The sequence below is a fragment of the Rana temporaria genome, chromosome 4 (assembly GCF_905171775.1).
Source record: "Rana temporaria chromosome 4, aRanTem1.1, whole genome shotgun sequence".
NCBI classification, from domain to species: Eukaryota; Metazoa; Chordata; class Amphibia; order Anura; family Ranidae; genus Rana; species Rana temporaria.
Genome location: NC_053492.1, coordinates 38,660,214 through 38,674,774, shown reverse-complemented (window position 1 = coordinate 38,674,774; position 14,561 = coordinate 38,660,214). Strand labels below are relative to the sequence as shown.

Below are 14,561 nucleotides of genomic sequence, written 5' to 3'. Positions count from 1 at the left end.
GGCGATCGCGGGTTCCTGGCGGACATAGCGGCCGCCAGGCACGCGCATCGGCACCTCAGTGAAGCGGCGGGCACGCGCACACCGCCGAGGGCGCTCGTGCGTTTCCCAGTGGACGGAGGAGCCGAGGACGTCAATAGTCAATAATGGCATTGTAGAGCCACCTTATGGCCGTAATTTTACAATGGCCGGGGCTCCAAGTGGTTAAAGTCTATGGGAGATTAGCATGAAAAATCAGAAGTGCTCATTTTAAAGGCTTATATGCATGGTATTGTCAAAAAAAAGTTTTTGGGGACCTGGGTCCTACCCCAGGGGACATGTATCAATGCAAATGCTTTTTATGACAATACCATGCATATAAGCCTTTAAAATTAGTACTTTTTCATGTTTGTGTCCCATAGACTTTAACGGTAGTCGTGTTTTTGAATGAATTTTTTGCCTGTTCGCAAGTTTTGGTGCGAACCAAACCGGGGGGTGTTCAGCTCATCCTTACTTATTTACAGTGGCTATGAGAGCTGCCCTTAGCTTCCAGGGGTCTTGTGATTACCTCTATCGAAAGGAAATTTTGCATACGTCAGCCTGGACCGGCACAAAGATGGGCACAGTGGACAACTTACATCTTTTTTTTTTGTGAAAATATTATAACCACTTTCCAAGGTGATTCTGGCCCCACCACATATGGAAACACTGAAGCCTTGTACACACGATCAGTCCATCCGATGAGAACGGTCTGAATGACTGTTGTCACCGGTTAACCGATGAAGCTGACTAATGGTCCGTCGTGCCTACACACCATCGGTTAAAAAAAAACGATCGTGTCAGAACGCGGTGACGTAAAACACAACGGCGTGATGAAAAAAACGAAGTTCAATGCTTCCAAGCATGCGTCAACTTGATTCTGAGCATGCGTGGATTTTTAACCGATAGTTGTGCCTACTAACGATCGGTTTTGACCTATCGGTTAGAAATCCATCGGTTAAATTTAAAGCAAGTTGGCTTTTTTTAACCAATGGTTAAATAACATATGGGGCCCACACACGATCGGTTTTGACCGATGAAAACGGTCCATCAGACCGTTGTCCTCTGGTTAACCTATTGTGTGTACGAGGCCTGAGATGTTTGCATCCACTGAACTTTCCGGCAGGTTAAATCAAAGGAAAAAAAATATATACAAGTATATCCAATTGATAGACTGCGTGTTTCCTTTTTCTTTAGGTCTTTTGTTTTCTAATGGTGATATCTGGAGAGCCATGAAACGATTCACTCTTTCTGCTCTGCGAGATTTCGGGATGGGAAGCAAAATGATAGAAGATAAGATCACTGAAGAATGCAAATGTCTGGTAAACATGTTCAAAGCCTACGGAGGTCAGGAATGGGTTTTGTTTTTGTTGCTACAGTAGTACTAGATTCCTGTGTTGCATTGTTCATTGACCTTCTTCCCCAGTAAACTTGTATTTATTTCTCATGTCAAGCTGGTCACTCACACCCAAACAAATTTTGTTTTAGATTTGATCTTTCAGATTTGAAAAATGTATCAGCAGGTAAGTAATGTGAAGGTCCACATGAATGGATATCATTAGAATGGATTTTTTTTTTTTTTTGTAGGACTTCACACTTTGGTGCTGCTGTTAAAAGTTTTCTTAAAGGGCAAAAAAGTTTACATAAGCAAAGCTGAAAATCAAGTACACCTGAACTATAGCATACATATTTGCACTGTGTATAAAGAAGTTTCACAAAACATGTATTAACCACTTCAGGTTTACCCCTCTTCATGATCAGGCCATTTTTTTGATACAGCACTGCGTTACTTTACCTAACAATTGCGCGGTTCTTCGACACTGTACCCAATCAAAATGTACAGTGGTACCTGTGGTACCTGTACGAGCATAATTAGTTCCAGAAGAATTCTTGTGGGGGGGGGGGGGGGGGGTGCGCCAGAGACACTCAGAAGCACTCGGAGAACGTAATAGAATTTGTGGAACCCCCACGCAATTTTTTTTATTTTTTATGAATGAATCATCTCTAAATTGCCAGAGCCGACAATTCATTATAGCCGCAAAGCCGACAATTCATTATAGCCGCAAAGCCGGTTTTAAATGACTTTTTTTCCTTTCAGAAATTACACTTTGTGCAGTGCCATTACATAGCCGAACTCCGAGGCCGAACCCGAACTTTCAGCAAATTATTCGGGTTCGGGTTTGGGTCCAAAAAAAAACAAAATTCGGTACGAACCCGAACTTTACAGTTCGGGTTCGCTCAACCCTACTTGTAAGCACTCCCTTCCCGAGTGCATTCGAGCAGCTCCAAACGTTCTCCTGAGGCCGGGTACACACGAACAAACATGTACGGTGAAAGCGGTCCGTCGGACCGTTTTCACCGTACATGCCTGCCAGAGGGCTTCTGTACGATGGTTGTACACACCATCGTACAGAAGTCCGCGCGTATACATTACGCGGGGCGTGTCCGCGTCGTCGACGCGGCGATGACGCGGAGACGTGGGCGGGCCTGCCATTTAAAGGCTTCCACGCATGCGTCGAAGTCATTCGACGCATGCGAGGGACGGCGGGCGCCTGGACATGTACGGTAGGTCTGTACTGACGACCGTACATGTCCGAGCGGGCAGGATTCCAGCGGACGGTTTTAAAACACGTCCAGGAATATTTGTCCGCTGGGAAAAGGCCCGGCGGGCAAATGTTTGCTGGAATTCGGCCCGCTCGCGCCCACACACGACCAAACATGTCTGCTGAAACTGGCCCGCGGACCAGTTTCAGCATACATGTTTGGTCGTGTGTACAGGGCCTTAGTGTCTCTGGCGTACCCCCCCCCCACCTCTGGCCACATGCAGCACTGCATACAATAATAGTCACTGTGGAATGAATTATCTGAGTTTCCATGGACTCCTATGGGGAAACTCGTTTTAATATACAAGTTCTTTTTGATTACAAGAATTCTTCTGGAACTAATTATGCTCGTAATCCAAGGTACCACTGTACATTTTATTTGGGTACAGTGTCGAAGAACCGCGCAATTGTCCGACTCACATCTCTGCATGTTCGGCTTTTTTCCGAAGCCCCGTAACTCATGCGCGCCTACGAAATACGGGGGGCGGGGCCTTATCTGCTGGGGCGAACAGACGTAAATAATCTGGGCGACCTTCCAGATGAAAATCCCCCTAGGCATAGAAACGCCTACTCCCGCGGGGAGAAGTAGATTGAAAAAATGGATTACAAGGTACGTAAAGCATAAAAAAAAAACTAATTGCGGACAGTACTTGTTACGACTATAAGGGAGTTGGTCAGATATACATGCTATTAGGGTGAACCTCCGCTTGAATTTTTTTACGCCATAAGCAAAAAAAGACTGTAAATTTTGAATAAAAACAATATTTTTTACTTTCTGCTATTAAACATATCCAATAAAAAAAATGTAAAAAAATCGAATTTCTTCATCAATTTAGGACAATATGTATTCTGCTACATATTTTTGGTAAAACAAAATCCCAATGATTGTATATTGACTGGTTTGCGCAAAAGTTAAATCATCTACAAACTATGGGATATTTTTTCCTGCTTTGCAGAAACACAGGATCAGTGCCTTCCCTTCTGACAGAACGACAATCTGCCTTGTTTACATAGGCAGATTGTCGTTCTACCTGTATCATCAGTGGGTGCTAGTGGACATAGAGTCCATGGTACCCACCACTGGGCTCCCGCTGTGTATAATCACATCTAGAGCAGGTCGCTGGAGGGGCACTCACGCGCCCCAGACCCAAAGTATCAGCTTACATACTAGGTACGTGATCTGGTGCAGAGCGGCCACCCTGGTGCAGTATATCTGCGGTGGGCGGTCATTAGGTGGTTAAGCTTTCCGCAGCTTTCTTGAAGTGGTTTTATCAGATACAGGTAGTGGCTGAACTATAGCTATAGCAGCTATGGAGCCTGGGGTTGGGAGAGGACTACATTAGTAAATCTGTTAAGGCAAATGAAGCCTAGAAAATCCATGTGCATATGAATACAAATCCAGTACTCTATCATCAGGGACTGAAGAGGTTACAGTTGACTATAAAGCTGACCATACACTGGTGGAGTTTTATCCAATCCCTGTGTATTGGCCACGATTTTAACAGTGGGTTACTTTGACAGTACTGCTCAGCTCGACAATCTTTTATTCAGAAATAGACGGGAGGAAATTGTTGGTGGAACAGTGACTGCGACCAATCAGCTACAATCACTGGGTATTCTGACAGCCCTGGGTGACAGCAGTCAGAATTCAGTAGCTGGCAGCATAGATTCATTTATCTGCACTGTGATGTGTGGCTGGGTAAAATTAAGAGATCTCTCTGACTCAAAAAATCTAAATATGTATGGTCAGCTTTATTTTGACCCACCCATAAAGTCTTCTGTAATGAAGACTTTCTCCATGGAATATGTTTATTGCCCTCATAATTTCTGCTGCAGCCATGCCACTCTGGAGCTTACCCTGTAACAGTCTTCATTAAACTGTAAACATCCCAAAAAATGTCTTCTTAGAATTTTTTTTTATACAATGGCTGAGGTTTTTTGTTCTGCAAAAAAAGCCCAAAATTATAGAAATGTGTTATAGAGCACTAATAATCATGTCATGGGTGTAGCAGTGGGTTTAGGAGTTTAAACAATCATGTCATTAAGTATACTACCATTAATTACATTTGCAGAGATCTTATACCTCTAAAAAGAACAGTTGATATTGAAAAAGTTTGAGTAATTAGCTAAATACAGTGTATGTCCAGTCAAAGCTTTTTCTAAAAACTACCTTACAATTAGAAACAACTTAGGTCAGCCAGATCTAGGTTTGGTCAGATACTTTTAAGGGTAGAGGAAAGATCTGGGGTCTAATAGACAAGAGATTAGGGTTGCCACAGGATCTAGTCCGGGTTTTGGATCCTCTGGGTTTTAGTCCACCTGAAACCCTGCAGCCCCGCAGCACCAGTCCTCTTTTCCCCTTCTCCCTTCCATTCGGCTTCCAGTGCTTTCAATTATATTGGTGGGGTGGCTTTGACTGGGGTACAGACTGGCCTTGGGTGATTATACTGGGGGACAGACTGACCTTGGGGATTAGACTGGGGGACAGACTAACCCAGGGGAGATTATACTGGGAGACAGACTGACCCAGGGGGATTATGCTGGGGGACAGATGGACCTGGGGGATGTACTGGGGGACAGACTGACCAAGGAGGGATTATACTGGTGGACAGACTGACCTAGGGGGAATTTAGGGGTCAAGTCCTGGGGAAAAAAGTGTGGGAACTCCCACCCAAGATCCACTCCCCCACCAAAAAAAAAAATGATACGCTCATATGCATAATTACTAAACCACATGTTTTTTTTTTTTTTCGATCCACTGTACCATAGTAATCCTTTATGTTACTGGCCACTTCCTGTATATGGATTCATCAGGTAGTGTGCGGGTATTCCGTCACTTTCTCGATACCGCAATGTCTACAGGAAGCGGCCAGTAACATAAAGGAACTGTCATGATCCATACTATCACAAGGAATGTTGTCCATCCCTTGTGATAGAAATACAGTGATAAAAACAAAAAATCACAGACAGTGTAAAAAAAGTATAAAATAAAATAAAATAAATAATAAAATAGGGTGAATGCATACATAAGTCCTGCATGCATATACACTGCTCAAAAAAAATTAAAGGAACACTTTGAAAACATATCAGATCTCAACGGGCAAAAATCTCATGCTGGATATCTATACTGATATGGACTGGATAATGTGTTAGGAATGAAATGATGGCACATCATTTGATGGAAATTAAAATTATCCACCTACAGAGGGCTGAATTCAAAGACACCCCGAAAATCAAAGTGAAAAAATTATGCAACAAGCTAGTCCATTTTGCTGAAATTTCATTGCAACAACTCAAAATGGTCCTCAGTAGTTTGTATGGCCCCCAAGTGCTTGTGTGCATGCCTGACAACATCAGGGCATCCTCCTAATGAGACGACGGATGGTGTCCTGGGGGATTTCTTCCCAGATCTGGACCAGAGCATCACTAAGCTCCTGAACAGACTGAGGTACCTGGCGGCACCAGATGGACCGAAACATAATGTCCCAGAGGTGTTCTTTTGGATTTAGGTCAGTTGAGTGTAGGAGCCATTCAATGGTATCAATTCCTTCAACCTCCAGGAACTGGCTGCATGCTCTCACCACATAAGGCCGGGCATTGCCATGCACCAGGAGGAACCCAGGACCCACTGCACCAGCGTAGGGTCTGACAATGGGTCCAAGGATTTCATCCCGATACCTAATGGCAGTCAGGGTGCCATTGTGTAGCCTGTAGAGGTCTGTGCGTCCCTCCATGGATATGCCTCCCAGACCATCACTGACCCACCACCAAACCGGTCATGCTGAACGATGTTACAGGCAACATAAAGTTCCCCGCAGCTTCTCCAGACCCTTTCACGTCTGTCACATATGCTCAGGTTGAACCTGCTCTCATCTGTGAAAAGCATGGGGCACCAGTGGCGGACCTGCCAATTCTGGTGTTCAATGGAAAATGCCAATCGAGCTCCACAGTGTCCGGCAGTGAGCAAAGAGCACACTAAAGGACGTTGGGCCCTCAGGCCACCCTCATGAAGTCTGTTTCTGATTGTTTGGTCAGAGACAGTCACGCCAGTGGCCTGCTGATGGTCATTTTGTAGGGCTCTGGCAGTGCTCATCCTGTTCTTCCTTGCACAAAGGAGCAGATAACGGTCCAGCTGATGGGTTAAGGACCTTCTACGGCTCTGTCCAGCTCTCCTAGAGTAACTGAATAAAGAATGATGAGCGCAAACTGAAAATCTAAAAGTGAATATAAAGACAGTCCATAGGGGACTGATAACAATCAATAAAGATATGCAGTGAATTCAAAATTAGTGAAATAACCCAAAACTGATAATAAATCCAAAAATAAAAGTCCAAATATATAAATCAAAGTTTGGATAAATCAATCTAGTGTGCCAGTGATAAACAAAACTTCTGCACTTCGGGCATCAATGTGGACAATCTTGATAACTCTTTATTTAGCCTGGGCTCGCAGTGCGCTTACCTCCAGACACTAGGTCATGCGTGTCAACGAAATCCTCCCAAAACTGGAACAGAATCCAAACAGTGGGTAACACGTGTTGCACGGAATCTTCCCAGTGCTGAGATAGAATCGAGGGGCGTTCTCTGTATCCAATACCAGTATAGGTCCAGGCGCAGCGAAGTCGACTCCACAGGATAGCCACAAGGTGTATCAGGAGCAAATGTAGAAATAAAAAGCTCTCATGGTGAAGTATGCAAGCACTTTAAAATTTAATAAAGGTAAAAATGTGCTTACATTGAAAAAACGAATAAAACGCCAAACAGCGGCACTTCCGGTGGACGGTCAGGGTGTCACGTCACTTCCGGTCACATCTAACCTTATGCATTACGTCACGACACGTGACTTCATCGGAGGTTACTGAGTGACTAATGGATACTGCCTTATATTGATACAAACAGGAAATGGTCCAGCAGCCATTTTAGATTACAAAATGGCATTTGAACAGAGCTAGGCTGCGGCCATTTTGGAGAAGGGCAAAGATAAGGGAAAAAAATATTTATTTATTTGAACTGGTGACGTAACGGAATTACGGACCAGACCATGTCACGCTAAAAACAACGGACATATTGAATATGCACAACTCAAAATGCCAAAAATTAATTATATTCAATTAAATGTAAAACCCACATTAAAACTTGTCAAAATAAAATATGTATATAAATGACAAGATAACAGACTAAGGACACCAATATTGAATAGATAAACGTTTCATAACAATTAACCAATGGGGTCCTAAACATTATCCAATTATTAATTGATGGTAGTCTGTAAATTTTAATAACCTTTCAAGATAAAATTTAAAATATTAAAATGTAAAATACATAAAATCTTGAATTGTGAATGAGGTACTGGACTAGACTGGAGTGAGTGATACCCCTTGCGTTTACAAGTGAATCCCCCTCCAATGAATAGATCACATCATTGCATTCTAAACCAGAAATCTAAAACAACTAAAAATTGCTTAAAAAACAGTTGACGTCGAACTCAACATTTAACCCATTAGGCACTAAAGTATTTAAAGAGTGAATCCACTGAGATTCTTTCTGACTTATTGTCCTAACCAAATGGGCTCCTCTCCATGGCTTGTTGAATTTATCTATCCCCCAAAACATTAGTTGTTTAGGATCTTTATTATGTTTCTCCGCAAAATGCCTACTAACGTTGTGCTTCGGGAAGCCATTTTCTATATTAACAACATGCTCCTTTATTCGAACCATTAATGCTCTCTTCGTTCTTCCTACATATTGCAAGTTGCAGGAGCACTGGAGAACATATACCACCCCTTCAGTATGGCAACTAATGAAGTCATTAATGATATGACATTCATTTGTATGGGTGGAGATGAACTCAGTCCTTTTCTTTTGAGGACCTTTAGAATGTTTACAGGCATAACAATATTTACAGGGAACAAAGCCCTTCGTATTAAAGAACGTATAACCACTCTTAGGTGGAGGGTCAACCACATTTTTCACCAAAATGTCTTTTATGGTTGGGGCTCTTTTATATACAATATTAGGTTTTTCTGGCAATATGGATTTTAAATGCCTGTCTTCTTTCAAAATATGCCAATGTCTTTTGATCAATTTTTCCACATCTTTATGCTGAATATTGTAATCCAAAATAATGGCAGGGGCCATCATATCCCGCTGTTTCTTAATATTTCCCTGTAGCATCGTATTTCGAACTAGACCCGCAACTGATTGAATTTGTTCATCAATAAAGTTATCTGAGTATCCTTTGTTTTTAAATCTTGCACCTATGAGTGGTTATACGTTCTTTAATACGAAGGGCTTTGTTCCCTGTAAATATTGTTATGCCTGTAAACATTCTAAAGGTCCTCAAAAGAAAAGGACTGAGTTCATCTCCACCCATACAAATGAATGTCATATCATTAATGACTTCATTAGTTGCCATACTGAAGGGGTGGTATATGTTCTCCAGTGCTCCTGCAACTTGCAATATGTAGGAAGAACGAAGAGAGCATTAATGGTTCGAATAAAGGAGCATGTTGTTAATATAGAAAATGGCTTCCCGAAGCACAACGTTAGTAGGCATTTTGCGGAGAAACATAATAAAGATCCTAAACAACTAATGTTTTGGGGGATAGATAAATTCAACAAGCCATGGAGAGGAGCCCATTTGGTTAGGACAATAAGTCAGAAAGAATCTCAGTGGATTCACTCTTTAAATACTTTAGTGCCTAATGGGTTAAATGTTGAGTTCGACGTCAACTGTTTTTTAAGCAATTTTTAGTTGTTTTAGATTTCTGGTTTAGAATGCAATGATGTGATCTATTCATTGGAGGGGGATTCACTTGTAAACGCAAGGGGTATCACTCACTCCAGTCTAGTCCAGTACCTCATTCACAATTCAAGATTTTATGTATTTTACATTTTAATATTTTAAATTTTATCTTGAAAGGTTATTAAAATTTACAGACTACCATCAATTAATAATTGGATAATGTTTAGGACCCCATTGGTTAATTGTTATGAAACGTTTATCTATTCAATATTGGTGTCCTTAGTCTGTTATCTTGTCATTTATATACATATTTTATTTTGACAAGTTTTAATGTGGGTTTTACATTTAATTGAATATAATTAATTTTTGGCATTTTGAGTTGTGCATATTCAATATGTCCGTTGTTTTTAGCGTGACATGGTCTGGTCCGTAATTCCGTTACGTCACCAGTTCAAATAAATAAATATTTTTTTCCCTTATCTTTGCCCTTCTCCAAAATGGCCGCAGCCTAGCTCTGTTCAAATGCCATTTTGTAATCTAAAATGGCTGCTGGACCATTTCCTGTTTGTATCAATATAAGGCAGTATCCATTAGTCACTCAGTAACCTCCGATGAAGTCACGTGTCGTGACGTAATGCATAAGGTTAGATGTGACCGGAAGTGACGTGACACCCTGACCGTCCACCGGAAGTGCCGCTGTTTGGCGTTTTATTCGTTTTTTCAATGTAAGCACATTTTTACCTTTATTAAATTTTAAAGTGCTTGCATACTTCACCATGAGAGCTTTTTATTTCTACATTTGCTCCTGATACACCTTGTGGCTATCCTGTGGAGTCGACTTCGCTGCGCCTGGACCTATACTGGTATTGGATACAGAGAACGCCCCTCGATTCTATCTCAGCACTGGGAAGATTCCGTGCAACACGTGTTACCCACTGTTTGGATTCTGTTCCAGTTTTGGGAGGATTTCGTTGACACGCATGACCTAGTGTCTGGAGGTAAGCGCACTGCGAGCCCAGGCTAAATAAAGAGTTATCAAGATTGTCCACATTGATGCCCGAAGTGCAGAAGTTTTGTTTATCACTGGCACACTAGATTGATTTATCCAAACTTTGATTTATATATTTGGACTTTTATTTTTGGATTTATTATCAGTTTTGGGTTATTTCACTAATTTTGAATTCACTGCATATCTTTATTGATTGTTATCAGTCCCCTATGGACTGTCTTTATATTCACTTTTAGATTTTCAGTTTGCGCTCATCATTCTTTATTCAGACCTTTATTTGTTGTTAGCACATTTTAGATTTGAGCAGCATTTTGTTTTTCACTGGTCACTTTTAATTTTCACTGTTGGCTAGCGCTTTAGTCACCCACTTGTCTATTCTCCTAGAGTAACTGCCTGTCTCCTGAAATCTCCTCCATGCTCTTGAGACTGTGCTGGGAGACACGGCAAACCTTCTGGCATTAGCACGTATTAATGTGCCATCCTGGAGGAGTTGGACTGCCTGTGCAACCTTTATAGGGTCCACGTATCGCCTTGTGCTACCAGTAGTGACACTGACCCTAGCCAAATGCAAAAGGTTGTCTCATTGTTGCCCATCTAGTGCACCTGTTGTTAATTTCAATTAACAGCAAAGCAGCTGAAACTGATTAATAACCCCCTCTGCTACTTAACTGACCAGATCAATATCCCAGGAGTTCCGATTCAAAAGTGTTGCTTTAAGCAGTGTATAAACAGTGATCTCACCACACATGTGAGGTATCACAGTGAACATCAGAATGAAAGCAATAATTCTAGCATTAGACCTTCTGTGTAACTCTAAAATGGTAACCTGTAAAGGCATTTAAAGTGGCACCTATGGAGAATTTTAGGTAACGTAGTTTGGCACTGTTCCGACGCGATACATAGTTTTAAAGTGTGGCATGTTGGGTATCTATTTACTCTGCATAACATCTTTTATATTTCCCCAAAAAGTATTATATTGTGTTTGTGTGCACTAAAATTTATTAAAGTGTATTTTTTCCCCAAAAATTGTGTTTAATAAAACACTGCACAAATATCACGTGACATAAAACAAAAAGGAAAACGTATTATTTTATTCTCTAGGGCCTCTGCTAAAAAAAATATAGAATGTTTGTGGGTTCTAAGTAATTTAAAAAAATTATGATTTTTAAATGTAGGAGAGAAGTGTCAGAACTGGCCTGGTAGAACATATTATTGGCTAATCTTTGTTGTTATTGCAGGAAAACCATTTGAAAATTCCACGGTGGTGACTGCTGCTGTGGCCAATATCATTGTCTCTATCGTACTGGGATATCGCTTTGACTATGATGATCCAAAACTGTGCAGGCTTGTGACAATTATTAGAGAAAATATCAGAATCATAGGCTCTCCAATGGTACAGGTAAGTTCACTTTTACGGCAGCAGCAAATTATGGGTGGATGCTGCTCTTTATTTTTATTATTTACTCGAGAGACTCTCCTTGATTTCCTGGTGCCTCCATGGCAGCATACATATGATTGGTTGCTCTGCCCACAATCAACCCACAGGACCACATTAACTGTATAAATTAACTACTTGTCGACCAGCCGCCACAGTTATATGGCGGCAGGTCGGCTCCCCTGCGCGAGAGCCCGTAGCTCTACGCCGTCTCTCGAGGCAGCCACTATGGGCGTGTGCGCGCCGCCGGAAGCGCACGCGTGCTCCCCGCTCTTCCCTGACTCCTGTGCGCGTGCCCGGCGGGTACGATCGGCGCCGGGCAGCCGCGATTGCTCGTTACAGAGCGAGGACCGGTCCTGTCAGGGGAGAAATGCCTGACCGTCTGTTCATACAATGTATGAACAGCAATCGTCATTTCCCCTAGTGAGGCCACCCCCCCTACAGTTAGAACACACCCAGGGAACATACTTAACCCCTTCCCCGCCCCATAGTGTTAACCCCTTCCCTGCCAGTGGCATTTTTATAGTAATCAATGCATTTTTATAGCACTGATCGCTATAAAAATGCCAATGGTCCCAAAAATGTGTCAAAAGTGTCCGAAGTGTCCGCCATAATGTCAAAGTACCGAGAAAAAAATCGCTGATCGCCGCCATTACTAGTAAAAAAATAATATTAATAAAAATGCCATAAAACTACCCCCTATTTTGTAAACGCTATAACTTTTGCGCAAACCAATCAATAAACGTTTATTGTGATTTTTTTTACGAAAAATATATAGAAGAATACGTATCGGCCTAAACTGAGGAAAAAAATTGTTTTTTATAGCAAAAAGTAAAAAATATAAATTTTTTCAAAATTGTCGCTCTTTTTTTGTTTATACCACCAAAAGAAAGCTCTATTTGTGGGAAAAAAAGGACGCCAATTTTGTTTGGGAGCCACGTCGCACAACCGCGCAATTGTCAGTTAAAGCGACGCAGTGCCGAATCGCAAAAAGTGCTCAATGGTCCGGGGGTTAAGTGGTTAAAGACAGCGTCAGCCCCACTCAATTCTTTTTCTGTTCTCAATCCTGCAGGATCATAAGTCAGCAACAGCCTTGCCTCACCACTCTGGTGCAGCCATTGCAGGTTCATGCTCTCCTGTAGTGAAGTATTTTTTCTTAAGCTGTTAAATGCACAAAAAAGTGGGGGGAGCCCTCTTTTATGTGGATCTTTTCTGGGCATATCTGAGTACATGGTGAGCTGCCCTGATGATAAAGTCTGCTGGAGTTTTCTCAAGTGTCTCCAGGCCTTCGGTCTAGCGTCTTCTCACTCTCCCATAAACCATGCAGGCGGGGAGTCTGACTTCTAATACATATGATGGAGCAATATGCGATTAGTGTCAGCGGCACTTTGCGCACATTTTTTTCTGATTGTAGGGGGGAGGTTTTCCTCTTTTGCACAATGACATCATCGCGCATGTGGTAAAGCAATTAGTTTGTGAATCATGCTTCACGGAGGTTACTAGGGTTTAGGAAAAAGAAAAGCAAGAGTCTATTGACAACATGAAAAAATTTATCAAGGAGAGAGTTAGCTATTTTGTAGGAAAATCCAGGATCCTCTTCTAATGATAGGCCCATTCAAATCCTTACACATCAGAAAGACTCTGATGCCAGATCTGAGCCTGATACCTCAGAGGATAACCCAGCCTCTTTTGACTTTGTGGATATTGAACCCTTCGTAGTTGCCATGAAGGATGCAATTCAGTGGGAGGAATTTTCAGAACCCCCCTCAAAATCCAGAAGATATTTAAAGAAGAAATCTTTAGCATTCCCGCTTATGGGTGAAATAAAGAAGGTCATCCTAGAAGAGAGGAGGAAAGTGGATTAAAGGCTGTTAACTCATAACAGGTTCTGCAAGCTATATCCATTAGCAGAACCAGATGCCCACTTTTTTATTATGCAGCCCCTACGGTGGATGCTTCTGTCATGAGATTGGCATGAAATACAGCCCTCCCGCTAGAAGATGCTGTCTCCTTCAGGGATATCCTCGATCGCAGGAATAATTTGGATTTGAAAGAAAAAGTATCAGGCGACTGGTGGGGCCTGCAAGCCAGCAGTGGCTCTTACCTCAGTTTCGAGAGCAGCCAAAACATGGCCAAATATTATAAAGCTAGCCCATAGACAGGGTAAAGACTTTGAATATATCATTAAGGCTTTGAATGAGCTGAAGCTAGCTTTGGATTCGATCACGGAAGCGACCATAGATATACTGATGTGCTTGGCCCCAACAATGCTATAATTTATTACATCGAGAAGAGCTCTCTGACCTTTTCCACTCAAGATGCTCAAAAGTCCTTTTGACTCCCTGCCCACACAAACTGGCCCAGTAGGTGCCCACCTAAGAGCATTTTTTGCAGGTTTGAGTGGAAAACTGTACAAATCAGTGGGTGATCTCCACAATTCAGTTGGGTCACATTTAAAAATTCAAACGTCATCCACCATGAACAACCTTTCGACCCACCAGAGTCCAAAGATCTACATTAGCATATCCAGTCTCTGATTTAGCAGCAGACAGTGGTTCTGGTCCCAGAGTCAGAGACATTCTCAGGCTTTTACTCTCCGGTATTCCTAGTATGCAAGAAATCAGGAGGCTGGAGACTAGTGTTGGACCTGAAATGTTTAAACAGGTTGATTCTTCTGGGACGCTTCATAATGGAATTGCTCAATACAGTCATACTAGCCGTCTCTATAGATCAACAAGATACCTATTTGCATGTT

The 14,561-nt window shown here is 42.0% G+C and overlaps 1 protein-coding gene across 1 annotated transcript in view; it reads left to right on the top strand.

Moving 5' to 3' along the window:
* The window catches only part of LOC120936135 (cytochrome P450 2K6-like), a 58,342-nt gene that overhangs the window by 22,077 nt on the left and 21,704 nt on the right, over window positions 1-14,561 (top strand). The window contains exons 4-5 of the mRNA XM_040348265.1: window positions 1,213-1,362; window positions 11,610-11,770. Of these exons, the coding sequence (XP_040204199.1) occupies window positions 1,213-1,362; window positions 11,610-11,770 (311 nt within the window). The remainder of the gene's footprint in view (window positions 1-1,212; window positions 1,363-11,609; window positions 11,771-14,561) is intronic.